The sequence below is a fragment of the Solea solea genome, chromosome 3 (genome assembly GCF_958295425.1).
Source record: "Solea solea chromosome 3, fSolSol10.1, whole genome shotgun sequence".
Taxonomy (NCBI): domain Eukaryota; kingdom Metazoa; phylum Chordata; class Actinopteri; order Pleuronectiformes; family Soleidae; genus Solea; species Solea solea.
In genome coordinates this window covers 21,774,387-21,787,136 of record NC_081136.1, presented here as the reverse complement: position 1 = coordinate 21,787,136, position 12,750 = coordinate 21,774,387, and the positions used below count along the sequence as shown (strand labels likewise).

The 12,750-nt window shown below is 41.3% G+C and overlaps 1 protein-coding gene across 1 annotated transcript; it reads right to left on the bottom strand.

Annotated features, from left to right (window-relative positions):
* Window positions 1-755: 755 nt before the first annotated feature.
* ccdc107 (coiled-coil domain containing 107) lies at window positions 756-12,727 on the bottom strand. Its single transcript, XM_058624408.1, has 6 exons — window positions 12,586-12,727; window positions 11,119-11,330; window positions 6,781-6,850; window positions 6,558-6,648; window positions 5,717-5,826; window positions 756-4,299 (listed from the first exon to the last, which is right to left on the bottom strand). The coding sequence occupies exons 1-6, from the start codon at window positions 12,725-12,727 to the stop codon at window positions 3,923-3,925; spliced, it is 1,002 nt and encodes a 333-aa protein (XP_058480391.1). The 3' UTR covers window positions 756-3,922.
* Between the last annotated feature and the right edge of the window lie 23 nt (window positions 12,728-12,750).

Below are 12,750 nucleotides of genomic sequence, written 5' to 3'. Positions count from 1 at the left end.
CAAGTGTTGGTTTTCAACATTCTATCTTTGTGTAAAAGGTGTAAAGTAACATGGAAAATTATCTCATTAAACCCACTATGCTATGATTGGGTGCTATACAAATAAAATTGAAGATGCAAACCATCATAAAATATAAAAACAAACTTTGATTTTCCACTGTGAAGATCTGAATGTAGACTATTGAAGCCAGGGATCAAACACTCAACCTGTGGTTTGAAGTACAACCCACTTTACCCTCTACAGTGGTCAAACTCTAATAACCATTGTGCTTTCAAAGGTCTTTTTTGTGATTTGAATTTGAGAGAAGTGAAGTGAGCGTGTTTGGTACTTTGCAGTACTGCAGTGGTGAAAGTGTGCTTTCAAATGTCAATGTCAAAACAAGAAAATCCCTTTTTCTTGATTTTTGTTTCTTTTATTTTCTACTAAGACAAGCGGATATTTCGTTTTTTCCCATAAGAAACATACAACAAACAAAACAAGGACAATTGTATTAAGGAGGGGGGAAAAAAAAGCACAGGAAACATGTACAGAATAAGTTAAGGCAAAGTTTCGTGATACTAAGAAGTGTCAGTCATTTCAAAAGGTAAAACCTTTAAGTGTCAGCAGTGTACATATTTCATTTCAACAATTACTGTATTTTAATTGTGTTGTGAAGATTTTACTGTGATTTTTTCACCACATTTTACTAAATTAGCATCAACTGCAGAGCGATGATAAAAAAATATTTGTAAAAGAAGAAACATGGACATATGATGTAAAATTGATCATGGTGTTATTGTAGCTGTAACTGACAGCACAAATGACAACATATGTACTTTGTACATTTAGAGACAGCCTGACAGGAAGTTGACATACAGTGAGTTGCCAGGAAACCACAACATTAAAATATAAGGCTTCAGTGATACCACAATGCTGTGACAAACAGAGACACACCTTTAAAAGTAAAGAAGTAAATGTTGACTTCATGTTTGTAGCTCATTAAAGGATTGTCATTTTCCCTTATGGTGAATAATTGAAAAACATGCACATCTATCATTTGATGCATTAACAGACCGAGTTCCAACCCCTAAAATAAATGTTATAATATTCTGCAGTCACACCCAGCAGCATTAATGCCACTCCTTTTATGGGACAAAAAATAATCTAAATACATATTTAAATAGTCAAAAAATAAGACATTTACATTTTGATGGTAAGACTTCTATGCATTTGATTTGTTATTAAGTGTGAAGCCACAATATTAGGTACACCCGTTAACACAAATATCTAATCACCTGGCAGCAACTCAGTGCATGTAGACATGTTTAAGAAGAGCTTCTGAAGTTCAAACTGAGCATCAGAATAAGGAAGAAACGTTGATTTAAGTGACGATCTTCACACGCAACTATTTCTATTTAACAGAAAATATATCGCGGGCAGCAGTTCTCTCTCTCTCTCTCTCTCTCTCTCTCTCTCTGGGAGAAAATGTCTAGTTGATGCCAGAGGTCAGAAAAATGTCCAGACTTGATTGAAATGATAAGAGAGAAAACCGTTGGGTTCAGTTGAAGACCATCTCTGAACACACAACATGAGCCACAGCAGCAGAAACATACACTGGGTGCCACTTCATCAGGTGGACCTGTGTACCTAATAAAGCGACCAGAGTCTATAACAATCTCAACCTGAGGGTTAGAGTGAAGCGTTTTTAAAATAATGTCATAAACAGACTCTTTAACAGCAGCAAACATGAAAGAGTGATGTTTAGTCTCAGTGGTGCATGTCAGTGGGCCAGCTTTCACAATGTCAGGGAACTAAAACTAAATGGAATGCAGCCATAATGGCAGTTGCAGAGGTTTGGCAGCTTGTTGACCGTGAGAGAGGACTGTAAAGGCAAAACTGGCAGCAACATCACACACACACACACGCACGCACGCACGCACGCACACACACACACACACATACACTACAGCCTCTTTTTAGCCTGGAGAAGAGACAGGTGCAGATCTAAACTGATGACAGAGCGAGTAGAAAAACAAGTCATTTCATTGTGAAGTTTAAAAATGGTGATCATTAGTGTCATCAAATGAGTGGCAACAGGAAAGAACAGGACATTAAAAGGCTCTATTTTCACGTCAGCACAAAGACTAAGCTCATGTAGTGACAACCTGTGGTTTGTCTGTCTTCTCTGGTTCTGAGGGAAACAACAACAACAGAGAATCAAACAGAGAAGACACATTCACTTATATTCCTCTTATATTCCTCTTCTGCATCACTCTGAATGAATATAATGTAGTTTTACAACTATAAGCATAGTTTAATGGCTCAAGAGTCTCTTTTGGGATGTATGTGAGCCACATTTATAATTTAACTATAACGTTATAACTATCAATTGTTTACATGTTGGCAAAATGGCAACTTTGAACAGCTTTTACCCACTTCTGTTGGTGTGTCCACACTAGGGACGGCTCAATGCCGCTTTTTCACGTGATTGATAGAGATACCAATATTATAACCTAGACACCAATATTTTTTTGCAATTATATTCAGAATCGGTTAATCAGTGGGGGTTTTAAAATGTAAACATATTCTTAGTTTCTTTGCTCATAAAACTTGATTAATTTTGGTTTATGGACAAAACAAGACATTTGAGAACATCATCATTTCCAATCGCCACTTTTCAACATTTTCTGACATTTTCTGGACCAAACAATTAATCGAGGAAATAGTATACAGATTAATAGATTATAAAAAATAATTTAAAAAAGTTAGTTGCAGCCCTAAACTACTACATTTTATGAAGAAAACTGTTTTTCTGCCTGGAACAGTTTAGCAATTCTTATTAAACAGATCGAGAATAAAGTTACCTTCAAGAAATGAGAAAAACTGTTACCAAACATTGTTGTCACTTTCCTGCGCTTTAACTACCTTGTCATTTTGTTGGGGTAGATCTATTGATTTAACACATTTTTGTCATTATTATGCTTGATATTTATTTATATATTATGTTATAATTGTAATATTTATTATTTAAAATTGTTTGCTATGCCGTCATTGTATAATTTCAATTGTTTTTATTCTTCTTCTTCTTGTGTGTTCCGTTTACGGTTCAAATCTACTGTAAGATTATGATTTGTTGTGGATCCCCAGGAAGACTAGCCATGCTATAGCAGATGGCTAATGGGGATCCTAATAAATAAACAAATAATCTCCTGGTGTCATTACAGACAGCAGAACACGTGCAGTATCTAATAAGAGCATATCACGTGTGCTCACGGCTGATGTACCTGTCATGTTATTGCTTGACAGTGGGCAGGTGTGACACACGGTGATGGACGGGCTAAAGGACAATATGACAATGAGGAGGACAAGCTTTCCTGGAGGTGGTTTTGAATGCGATTGTGATCAGAGGCGCGTTAAACGATCGACAAAGTGGAAGACAATAGTTTAAACATCTGAAGAAAGTTTGCGCCAAAGCGCCACATAACTATAACTATAGGACAGAAAGAGGCACAGATTTCTGTCATCCATGTATTTATTTAGTTTAGACTACTTTTGTCCAGGGCGTGGCCTGTAACTATATGTGGCAGACGAGACAAATTGGCTGTGTTGGTCAGGAAGACCAGATTCTGATCGGGTATGCTAACAAATCTGATTTGGGCTGCAGTCTAAACAAAGCCTTAGAGCTCCGGGCTGTGTAGTGTAAATGAAATAAATTAAGAGGAGATGTTTCTACTGACCTTGTTTAAATGATCTTGTCTCTGTGTTGATCTTTCTGACTGACATAAGTAAACACAGCCCTGTCTCCCATGAGGTTAATGTCTCTTATTAATGCATACTATGTCTTTGATGAATAAGTAAATTGTATTTTTGGAAGGAAAGCCTTTCAGATAATAAATAATATCACAATTATATCTATACAGTGCAGTGCAGTCGTGCAGTGAGGTCATTCAGGCCTGGTGCGTCGTCTCAGGCCTGATGCGAGCAACACCTCCTCAGGGTTTGGTTCGTAAGAGTCCTCGAGTGAAGGCATGTGCTCAATTTTCTCCACTCCCTCTTCCTCTTCCTCTTCCTCTTCTTCCTCCTCCTCCTCCTCCTCTTCTTCTGATGCAACTTCTTTCTCCACTTCCTCTTCAGAATGCTCTGGTTCCAGCTCCTCCGTCTTCTCACCCTCTGCTGCGGCTTCATCTGCCGCCTCTGACTGTTTCTGATGGACTTTCTCTGGAGCCTCAGCTGCTCCTGGAGTCACATTGTCTCCTGTTGTGAAGTCATCGGCCCCAAGGGACTCAATCAGGTTGTCCAGGTTACGCTCACATGACACCTCTGAAAGAGTTGAAAAGGTGATATTAAGTAGGGATGCGCAATATTGGCCTTGTCTAATATTGGCTTTAAGATGGCTGCGGCACTGGCCCGACACTGGTCAAAATCACTGGATCGGCTAACGGACAGTTGAAAATGTAAAATCCAATACAATCCTACATATCACATGCTTCACTATGCACAGACTGTAAAAATGTCAATACAATTCAGCAATAGCACTTTACCCGAGAATGATGTCTTTGAAAAAGATTGAAATGACACATATGTAAATACTATTGAGATCCTGATCAGTTTTATTTATTTATCTGTATAAACCACTGTATGAGTTGTCCTGCCCTGCCTCTCACATTTTATCATGAAAATAATCGTTAGTTGCAGCCCCTATAGGGTATAATATTGATATGACAATATACCATAGTTCTGACTCATGAGATACAATGATCAATATGCTGCTTCCAAATATTGATATTTTATTTGAAATATTAGGTTGCTCAAAACAGATTAGCCTGCCATTACTTCATGACTCCTCATCGTGGCATTTGTAGATGGGATAATGGCAGAAAGTGGTCAAAATAATGTGACAAATCCTGTATTTTGTAAGCATCAGCTTGACGTCTGTCTTATTATTACACATTGTTTATCACAGCATTGATGTATCATGACATTATTATTTTATGATAATAAGAAGGCTTCTTACGATAAGAAATAAAATAATGTATGTGACAAAAAATGTATGTTACCTGGATGTTTTCTCTGCATCAAACAAACCACAGGCATCATGCAAAACATGTGAGTCGAGAAGATGCACTAAAAACGTGTCAAAGCCTTCATGGAACACTGTTGTTGTGGCTGTGTTCTGATCAACTTGCAAATTAAGTGTAAAAGTGAATGCAAATCAGTTTTCTACGGATCAGTGTAGCAGCTCGGGTTACATTTATAATGTGGTTCGCTGGAACAAGAGATGCAACTCTGGTCCAAGCCTGAGACACAGACATATTTTTGCCAGTTAATCTTGACTTTAGACAGACTTTTCTTACTGTAAACTGAAGCTTGAGTTGCTCTGTAAAACACTTGCTCCCCCACACCAAAGTGAGCAAGTAGCAAACTTTTGTCTCAGGTTTGACTGCATGGTTAAGCAACAGGCATTTTCCTGAGCTATCATTGGCTTTAGCAGGTGTACATGTTATTGGATGAGTGTTCTGTTAAGTGGCTAACATCTGTTTTTCCTCACAGGAAGCCATGTTTTCAGAAAGAGTCTCAATGTTCACACAGCTCAGACAACACTGACGATGTGTCAGTTACTTCACACAGCCACACCCAAACTTAACTTAACTCCCAAAATGTGTCAGCGACCAGATTATTGGTTTTAGAATCTATAAACTTAAGTCTGAACACAGTCAGAGAGAAGTGAGGAGCTCACCATTGACCCTCAGTGGTGGACAGTCCATCCCTCTCTTCTTCATCAGGTAGCGGATGGTTTGCAGTTGAGACATGATCTCGTTTTTCTGCTCCTGTGCCACTGATTTCACACTGCAGAGAAAAGAGGGAAAACATGGACTTTTACTGAGCTAAATATTTCTATGAAATACAATAATATTTTCTATTAAATAATTCTGATAATAAAGAGTTTGCTTGGAGACCATGGGGGGGGGGGCGTTCTAGAACTAGTGTTCACGGCTTTTTAAGCGGCTTTAATAATTACACAAGTGAGTGAATCTCTTGCACTGAGGTTTACTGTAGGGGCTCTGTTTGTAATGACACAAAATCACAATATCAACACAAATAATTTATTAATTATACTTTATTAAACTTAATTTCTTTTTTTATTATTTTGCTGTGTAAGAAAGCTAGTTAAAGCTCCAGTACGTAACTGTTTTATTATTATTTAATAATTAATAAAATATCGAGATATATATATCAAGTATCGCCATTCATATTGCCCAGCAATACCCTGGCTCGGTTCATTCGGTCGCCATTTCTGTTGTTATCTGTAATGTGTGCAACATCTTCTTCTCTGTTTTACAGCACAACTTACAATCCTGGCATATGCACTACAGCCTTTTGTGTCGTTTTGGAGGGTTCTGTGTAGACAGAGATATTTCCTGAAACAATGCCGTGTTTATGGGGAACTTTTTGATAACGGCAAAGAAAAAGATCCATTACGTTTCGTGCCGTTTCCGTGTGGATGTGGCCCTAGTGTGAGGGAAAGGCGTGGAGGTGCACACATGCACACGTGAAATCCGACACCACTGGCCACTTACCAGTTAGTGAGCGGGTCCAGCTGTGTGAGGATAGAATTGAGCATCCTTTCAGTCTGTGCCAGCCTTTGTTCCAGCTCATTCAACTGGTTTTCTGCACAATACAAAGCAAACAATATGATATTAATGCTTCATCTGGACTTTTCATGGTAATCAAATAAGCATGAGCAGAAAACCAAACAAATATATGTATGCAAATAAAGTTCCCAGTCCACTCGATACACACCTGCCTCCACTGATTTTTTGGCCCCTTTTGCAAATTTGTCCCTCTGTGCCTGGTCATCAGCAGACCTGATCTGTCAGTGGAAAAGAACTTTGTCAAACACATTTACCATTCAATGTTATCATTTGTGTAAACTGGTGTTGCAGACATATGCTACAGTATAGGGCACTTGTAATTTCATATTTTGGATTTTATGTTTGTAAAAATAGTCTTCGCAGTTGGGACCAAAGCAAAATAGTTTGTTACAGTTAACGTTAGTGAGCTATCGTGACTTGTTTTATCATGTCATGTTTAACAATGAAAATATAATGTATACATCAAGTTATTTATGATCCAAGGGGAGAAGAGCTTGCTGAGTCATTTGAGAGTCATTTCCTGTAGAGCTCTCACAGAAACACCAGACCAACACTAATCCTGGTATTATTCCTCTCCTTGTCTGAAGCCTTTTTAGTTAAACAATGAGCTTTACTTTGGTATGATAATCTGAAGAGTCTCCTTCATCTGAAGTACTCATATGCAACTTAGACCAGCTTCGAAAAGAGAGGCTCAAACACACATAATAGTGGCGTGAAGGCCCAAATGTATCTGCTTCAATTAGTATTTTTCTTCTTGAACATGCATGACAACTCTCAACACTTTGCCTCAAATTCAGAGCGTCAAAAATTTTAGTCCATGAAACCAGTTAGTACTCAAGGTCCCAAATTCATTAGGCATACATTGGTGTGCAAAAGTTTAAGGCAACAGTGGGAAAAATGTTGTAAAGTATGCAGGCTTTCACAAATATAAATATTAATGGTTTCTTTTTTATCAATTTACAAAATGCACAGTGAGCTAACAGAAGAAGTCTAAATCAAATCATGATTTGGTGTGGTCACCTTTTACCTTCAAATCAGCATTCATTCTTTTTTTCCTTGTATGTATCAAGTCAATATGAATATCAATTTTGCACGTCAAAAACAAACATCAATAAACGAGTTCGCCAGTTCAGGTAGCCACCACTTCCCACTCATACTTTTTATTATCCGCGTAGAACAAGAACAGCGAAAGTCCACCAACCACAAGAATATTATGTTACACCAGCATCGAAGCGTGGAAATAACAACAAACACACACCTGGTCACATCATATTTCATGCCACACATGACATTTCTCACACTGACAAGTGATAAAACTTACCGCAAATAAATCAGTAATCTATGAATCGATGATGCAAAGGCAGATTGCTCTGTGTAGTTCATTCAAGGGGACCTTTTGGTTGCCCCTTAAAACAGTGAGCTATCCACACTCTGGATAGTGCTGTTGCATTTCCCACTGTAAGCGAACCGCACCAGGGTTCACTTGCAAGCGAAACGAGACCCACATTTTCAGTTCGAATGAGCTTTGACACCCAAACAAAGCGGACTATCCGAGGAAACAAACGCTGGTCCGTATAAAACAACAAATGACCCCTAGGGGCCCCAAAAGGACAGGATTCAAGATTCAAGATTCAAGATTCTTTATTGTCATTATGCAAGCATAACAAAATTTCCTCCCGAGACTCTCAGCAAACATTGAAATACGAATGAACAAAACAGAAAACAAGAAAGGTTATTGCAGGTGAAATGTGCAAAAAGTGAACAGTGCAGGGAAATGTATGTACAGGGGGAAAAAGGGGCAGTTGTATTATAAATATAAATATAAAGTGCAGAACTTAGTGCCAGACCTGTGTCATCCACTACAGAGGGGGGAGGGGGGGGGAGGGGGTTATTGATTTCACAGCCCTGGGGAAGAAGCTGTCCCTGAGTCTTTTGGTGGAGGATCTGATGATCCTGTACCGTTTTCCTGATGGAAGTGGTGCAAAAGAGCGTTGCCTGGGTGGGTGGGGTCTGTTGCTATCCGTCTGGCCCTCCTCTGGAGTCGTGCGGTGTAAACAGAATCCAGATCAGGTAGACGGCGGCCCACAATCCCCTGTGCAGTTCTCACCACCCGGGCTAAGTCCTTCCTGTTTTGTGACGTGCAGCTGCCGTACCACACCGTCACACTGAGACACAGGATGCTCTCTATCGTGGCTCTGTAAAAGTTTGTGAGCAGCTGAGGAGAGAGTCCAGTCCTCTTCAGCTTCCTGAGGAAGAAGAGCCTTTGTTGAGCCTTCTTCACCAGGTGCGAAGTGTTCACACTCCATGAGAGGTCAGAGGAAATGTGGATTCCCAGGAACTTGATGTTGTCTACACGCTCCACTCCCTCTCCTTGTATGCAGAGTGGAGCGTGTTCAGTCTTCCTGGACCTCCTGTAGTCTACTATGACCTCCTTTGTTTTGGTGGTGTTCAGGATGAGGTTGTTCCTGGAGCACCATTGTGTGATGTGCTGGACCTCTTCTCTGTAGTGGGTCTCATCATTGTTGGATATGAGACCCACCACGGTGGTGTCGTCCGCAAACTTTACAACCATGTTTGTGGGATGGATGGCAGAGCACTCCTGTGTGAAGAGAGTGAAGAGGGCTGGGCTGAGCACACAACCCTGTGGCGTTCCGGTGTTGAGGACCAGCGGTGCAGAGGTGGACCCCTGTATCCTAACCACCTGGGGTCTGTTGGTGAGGAAGTCGCTGATCCAGGAGCAGAGCGATGGTGCCAAACCCAGATTATGCAGTTTCAGCGCCAACACGTCCGGGAGAACGGTGTTAAACGCTGAACTAAAGTCCACAAACAGCATCCTGACGTAAGTGTTTGGATGCTGCAGGTGAGTCAGGGTCGTGTGAAGTGCTAATGAGACAGCATCCTCCGTAGAGCGGTTCTCCCTGTAGGCGAACTGCAGACTGTCCAGGCCCGCAGGGATGGCGTCTTTGATGTACTTCAGGAGGATCCGCTCGAAGCACTTCATTATGACTGGGGTCAGGGCGACAGGACGGAAGTCATTGAGACAGGTGACAGTGGATTTTTTGGGCAAAGGCACAATGATGGAGGACTTCAGGCAGACAGGGACTGAGGAGAGCTGCAGCGACATGTTGAAAATGTCCAGAAAAACTGCTGCTAGCTGATCCGCACATGACTTCAGTGTCCGACCTGACACCTTATCTGGGCCTGCCGCCTTGTTGGTGTTGATCCTCCTCAGGGTGGACGTGACCTGGTGCAGCTGCAGGGTGAGAGGCTGGTGCTGCACCTCTGGCTGAGGAAGATGTACAGTCCTTCTGCTCGGAGAGTCGAAGCGTGCGAAGAAGCTGTTTAAAGTGTCAGGCAGAGTGGGGTCGTGGCTGGCCTGCTGCTCACTACGCTTGTAGTCAGTGAGGGTCTTGATGCCTTTCCACATGTTGCGGGTGTTGTTGTCGCGGAAGTGTTCCTCGATGCGTTGCCTGTACCGATGTTTCGCCAGCTGGATGCCCTTCTTCAATTCTTTTCGGGCCCTGCTATAAGCCAGTTTGTCTCCTACTCTGTAGGCTGCATCCCGGGCTTTTAGCAGGGACCGCACTGTGCCGTCCACCCATGGCTTCTGGTTGGGAAAAACCGTGATTGTTTTTGTGGGTAGAACAGCGTCGGTGCAGAAGTGAATGTAGGACAGCACAGATGACGTGTAATCCTCTAGGTTTGCATCCCTTTTGAACACCTCCCAGTCTGTCTGTTCAAAGCAGTCCTGTAAGGCTGCAGAGGCCTCCTCAGTCCAAACCTGGATGGTCTTGGTGGTGGGTTTGGACCTGCAGATCAGAGGTCTGTAGGCAGGAATCAGCTCCACAGAAATATGGTCTGACATGCCAAAGTGAGGTGCAGCTGCAGCCTTGTATGCCCCTTTGATGTTACAGTACAGTTGATCCAGTGTGTTATTGTCTCTTGTTGGAAACTTGATGAATTTGTGGAATTTGGGGAAGACAGCCTTTAGTTCCACATGGTTAAAGTCCCCAGCCACTATCACAGCCGCTTCTGGATTCGCGTTCATTTGGCCGCTGATGAGGCAGTACAGCTCCTCCAGTGCTAGCTTAGCATTAGCTCGCGGTGGAATGTACACGGCTACGATAACAACAGAGCTGAGTTCTCTCACCAGTTTGAACGGTCTGCACTTCACTGTGCAGACCGATTCTACCTTTGCTTTCAAAGGTCGAGATTGTGAAATTGTTTTGATCAATATTCAATTTACACTCGAGATCGTGACACCAATCTATATCAAAGGAAACAATCCGTCCAGCTTCCCGACTTAGTGGCAGCACACTAATGTGTTGGACACGCTCTTCCAATGCCACCTTGTGAGGAAGGATCTTGCATATTGGCTTTACTTTAGTTGAAGTAAGACCTTCATTTGGATCATTAGTTTAAGAAGTTCTCTTTAAGAACCTCTCTCCTGCTCATGGTAGAGAGTCAAACTGTTTCTCCAGCTCACCTTCAGGAACTTGTAGGCTGCAAACACACCGACTCCAATGGCGTACAGTGGCATCAGTGTGAACACATAGCCCTTGTTGTTGTTGTTGGATTTGAACTTGTCATTCTTCAGCTCTTGCTCCATCAGCTTCTTCATATGCTGCATGTTCTCAGGGGACTGAGGAGAGCCAGGGCCACTGATGGGGTGATTTTTGAGCCCACCCGGGCCAGGACCTGCAGCAGCCAAGAAAATGACTGATGTCAAGTTCCAATTTAATCAAATCAATCAAGTCATATTAGCTGTTGTATCGAAGATTTATTTATGAGTATTGAAAAAACAAACGTGTTATTAGTAATTTTTCATATCATGTTGTACTAGTTGGCAAGAGATGCTAAAATTAAATTTGTCATTATAACTGAACTAACTGAAAGGTAATGTACATATCAGCAACCTGTGATCAATCTTCCATTGAGTTTTTAAATTTTGGAAGTATTACACATAGCTGACCAGGAACCAGTCTGAGACATGGAAAGGCATAGTTAAAAACATGACTCCCAGTGAGGACAAGGACTGCCTAATACAATTCATGAATGCTAAAACCATATCTTATTGCTATGTTTGCTGCTTCATCTAGACATTAAACCACTTTTTCCAACTGAAAACTGAAATGTTCTAGGTACTTTAATTACCTGGTTAATATCAATACATACATTAACCAATGTGATTGCAATAATCTTTTTGCTATGTCAACCACAACTAATATCCTTCATCATCTGAACTATGTAATAGGAAGTTATAGGATTGTACAGTGCCTTGAAGTAACACAATTATTTTGAAGGGGACAAACATTAGACAGTTTTCAAAATGATTTACAAATATAAATCTGGAAAGTGTTAAGTGCATATGTTTGAGAGCAAATTTGAACATTTTTGATGTAGAGCAAATCAAACCCTGCGCATCACCCTGGGGAGGATGTTCACCTTCCAGCAGGACAACGATATATTGATTTTGTTTGTTTGTTTTTATATACTTTATTAATCCCCTTCAGAAAATGCTTTCTCTGCATTTAACCGATACTCTACTATGAAGCAGTGGGTAGCTACTGAGCCCTGGAAACAATAGGGGTTGGGTACCCTAGCCCTTTGACCTGGTGAGGACTCCAACCAGCAACAAACCAACGTTTCCACTTGTTCAATTCAAGGTTGGTAGTGAATACTTATGCAAGGCACCGTATATCGGGTACTGTGCCCTGAAAATCACTCACAAAAGGTGGATAAAAATGAATGGGGAAATATTTAATACTTCATATGCGTGACTTTAAAATGCAGTCAACTAGCCAACATACAGCGTTAGCTCCAGTGGATAAAGGTTATATATAGTGTATATGACATGAGAGAAAGAGAGGACGTATAGGGACGATGCTGTAGTGAAAGTCAGGTCCCTCTGCCACAGGAGGAAGGAAATCGCCCTTAATGGTTTTCTACCAACCTTTTCTGGAGTACCGAGGGTCCATCCGAGTGTCCTTCGCCCCGGCGCCGCCGCCGACACCAAACATTTTCGGCAGGACGACAAACGTGAAGAGCACGGCCGTAAAAGCCAGGGCGACTTGTTGTGATGTTGACAAAACCATCCTGCCGCGAAAGCCACGAGACA

Bases quoted from the DNA above. Each gene is read 5' to 3' on its own strand.
- ccdc107 (XM_058624408.1), bottom strand. From the start codon at position 12,727: ATGGTTTTGTCAACATCACAACAAGTCGCCCTGGCTTTTACGGCCGTG. The intron at 11,331-12,585 runs GTTGGTAGAAAA...TGGCTGCTGCAG, and splicing joins CCCTCGGTACTCCAGAAAAG to GTCCTGGCCCGGGTGGGCTC. The intron at 4,300-5,716 runs GTGAGCTCCTCA...CAACTCTTTCAG, and splicing joins TCCACCACTGAGGGTCAATG to AGGTGTCATGTGAGCGTAAC.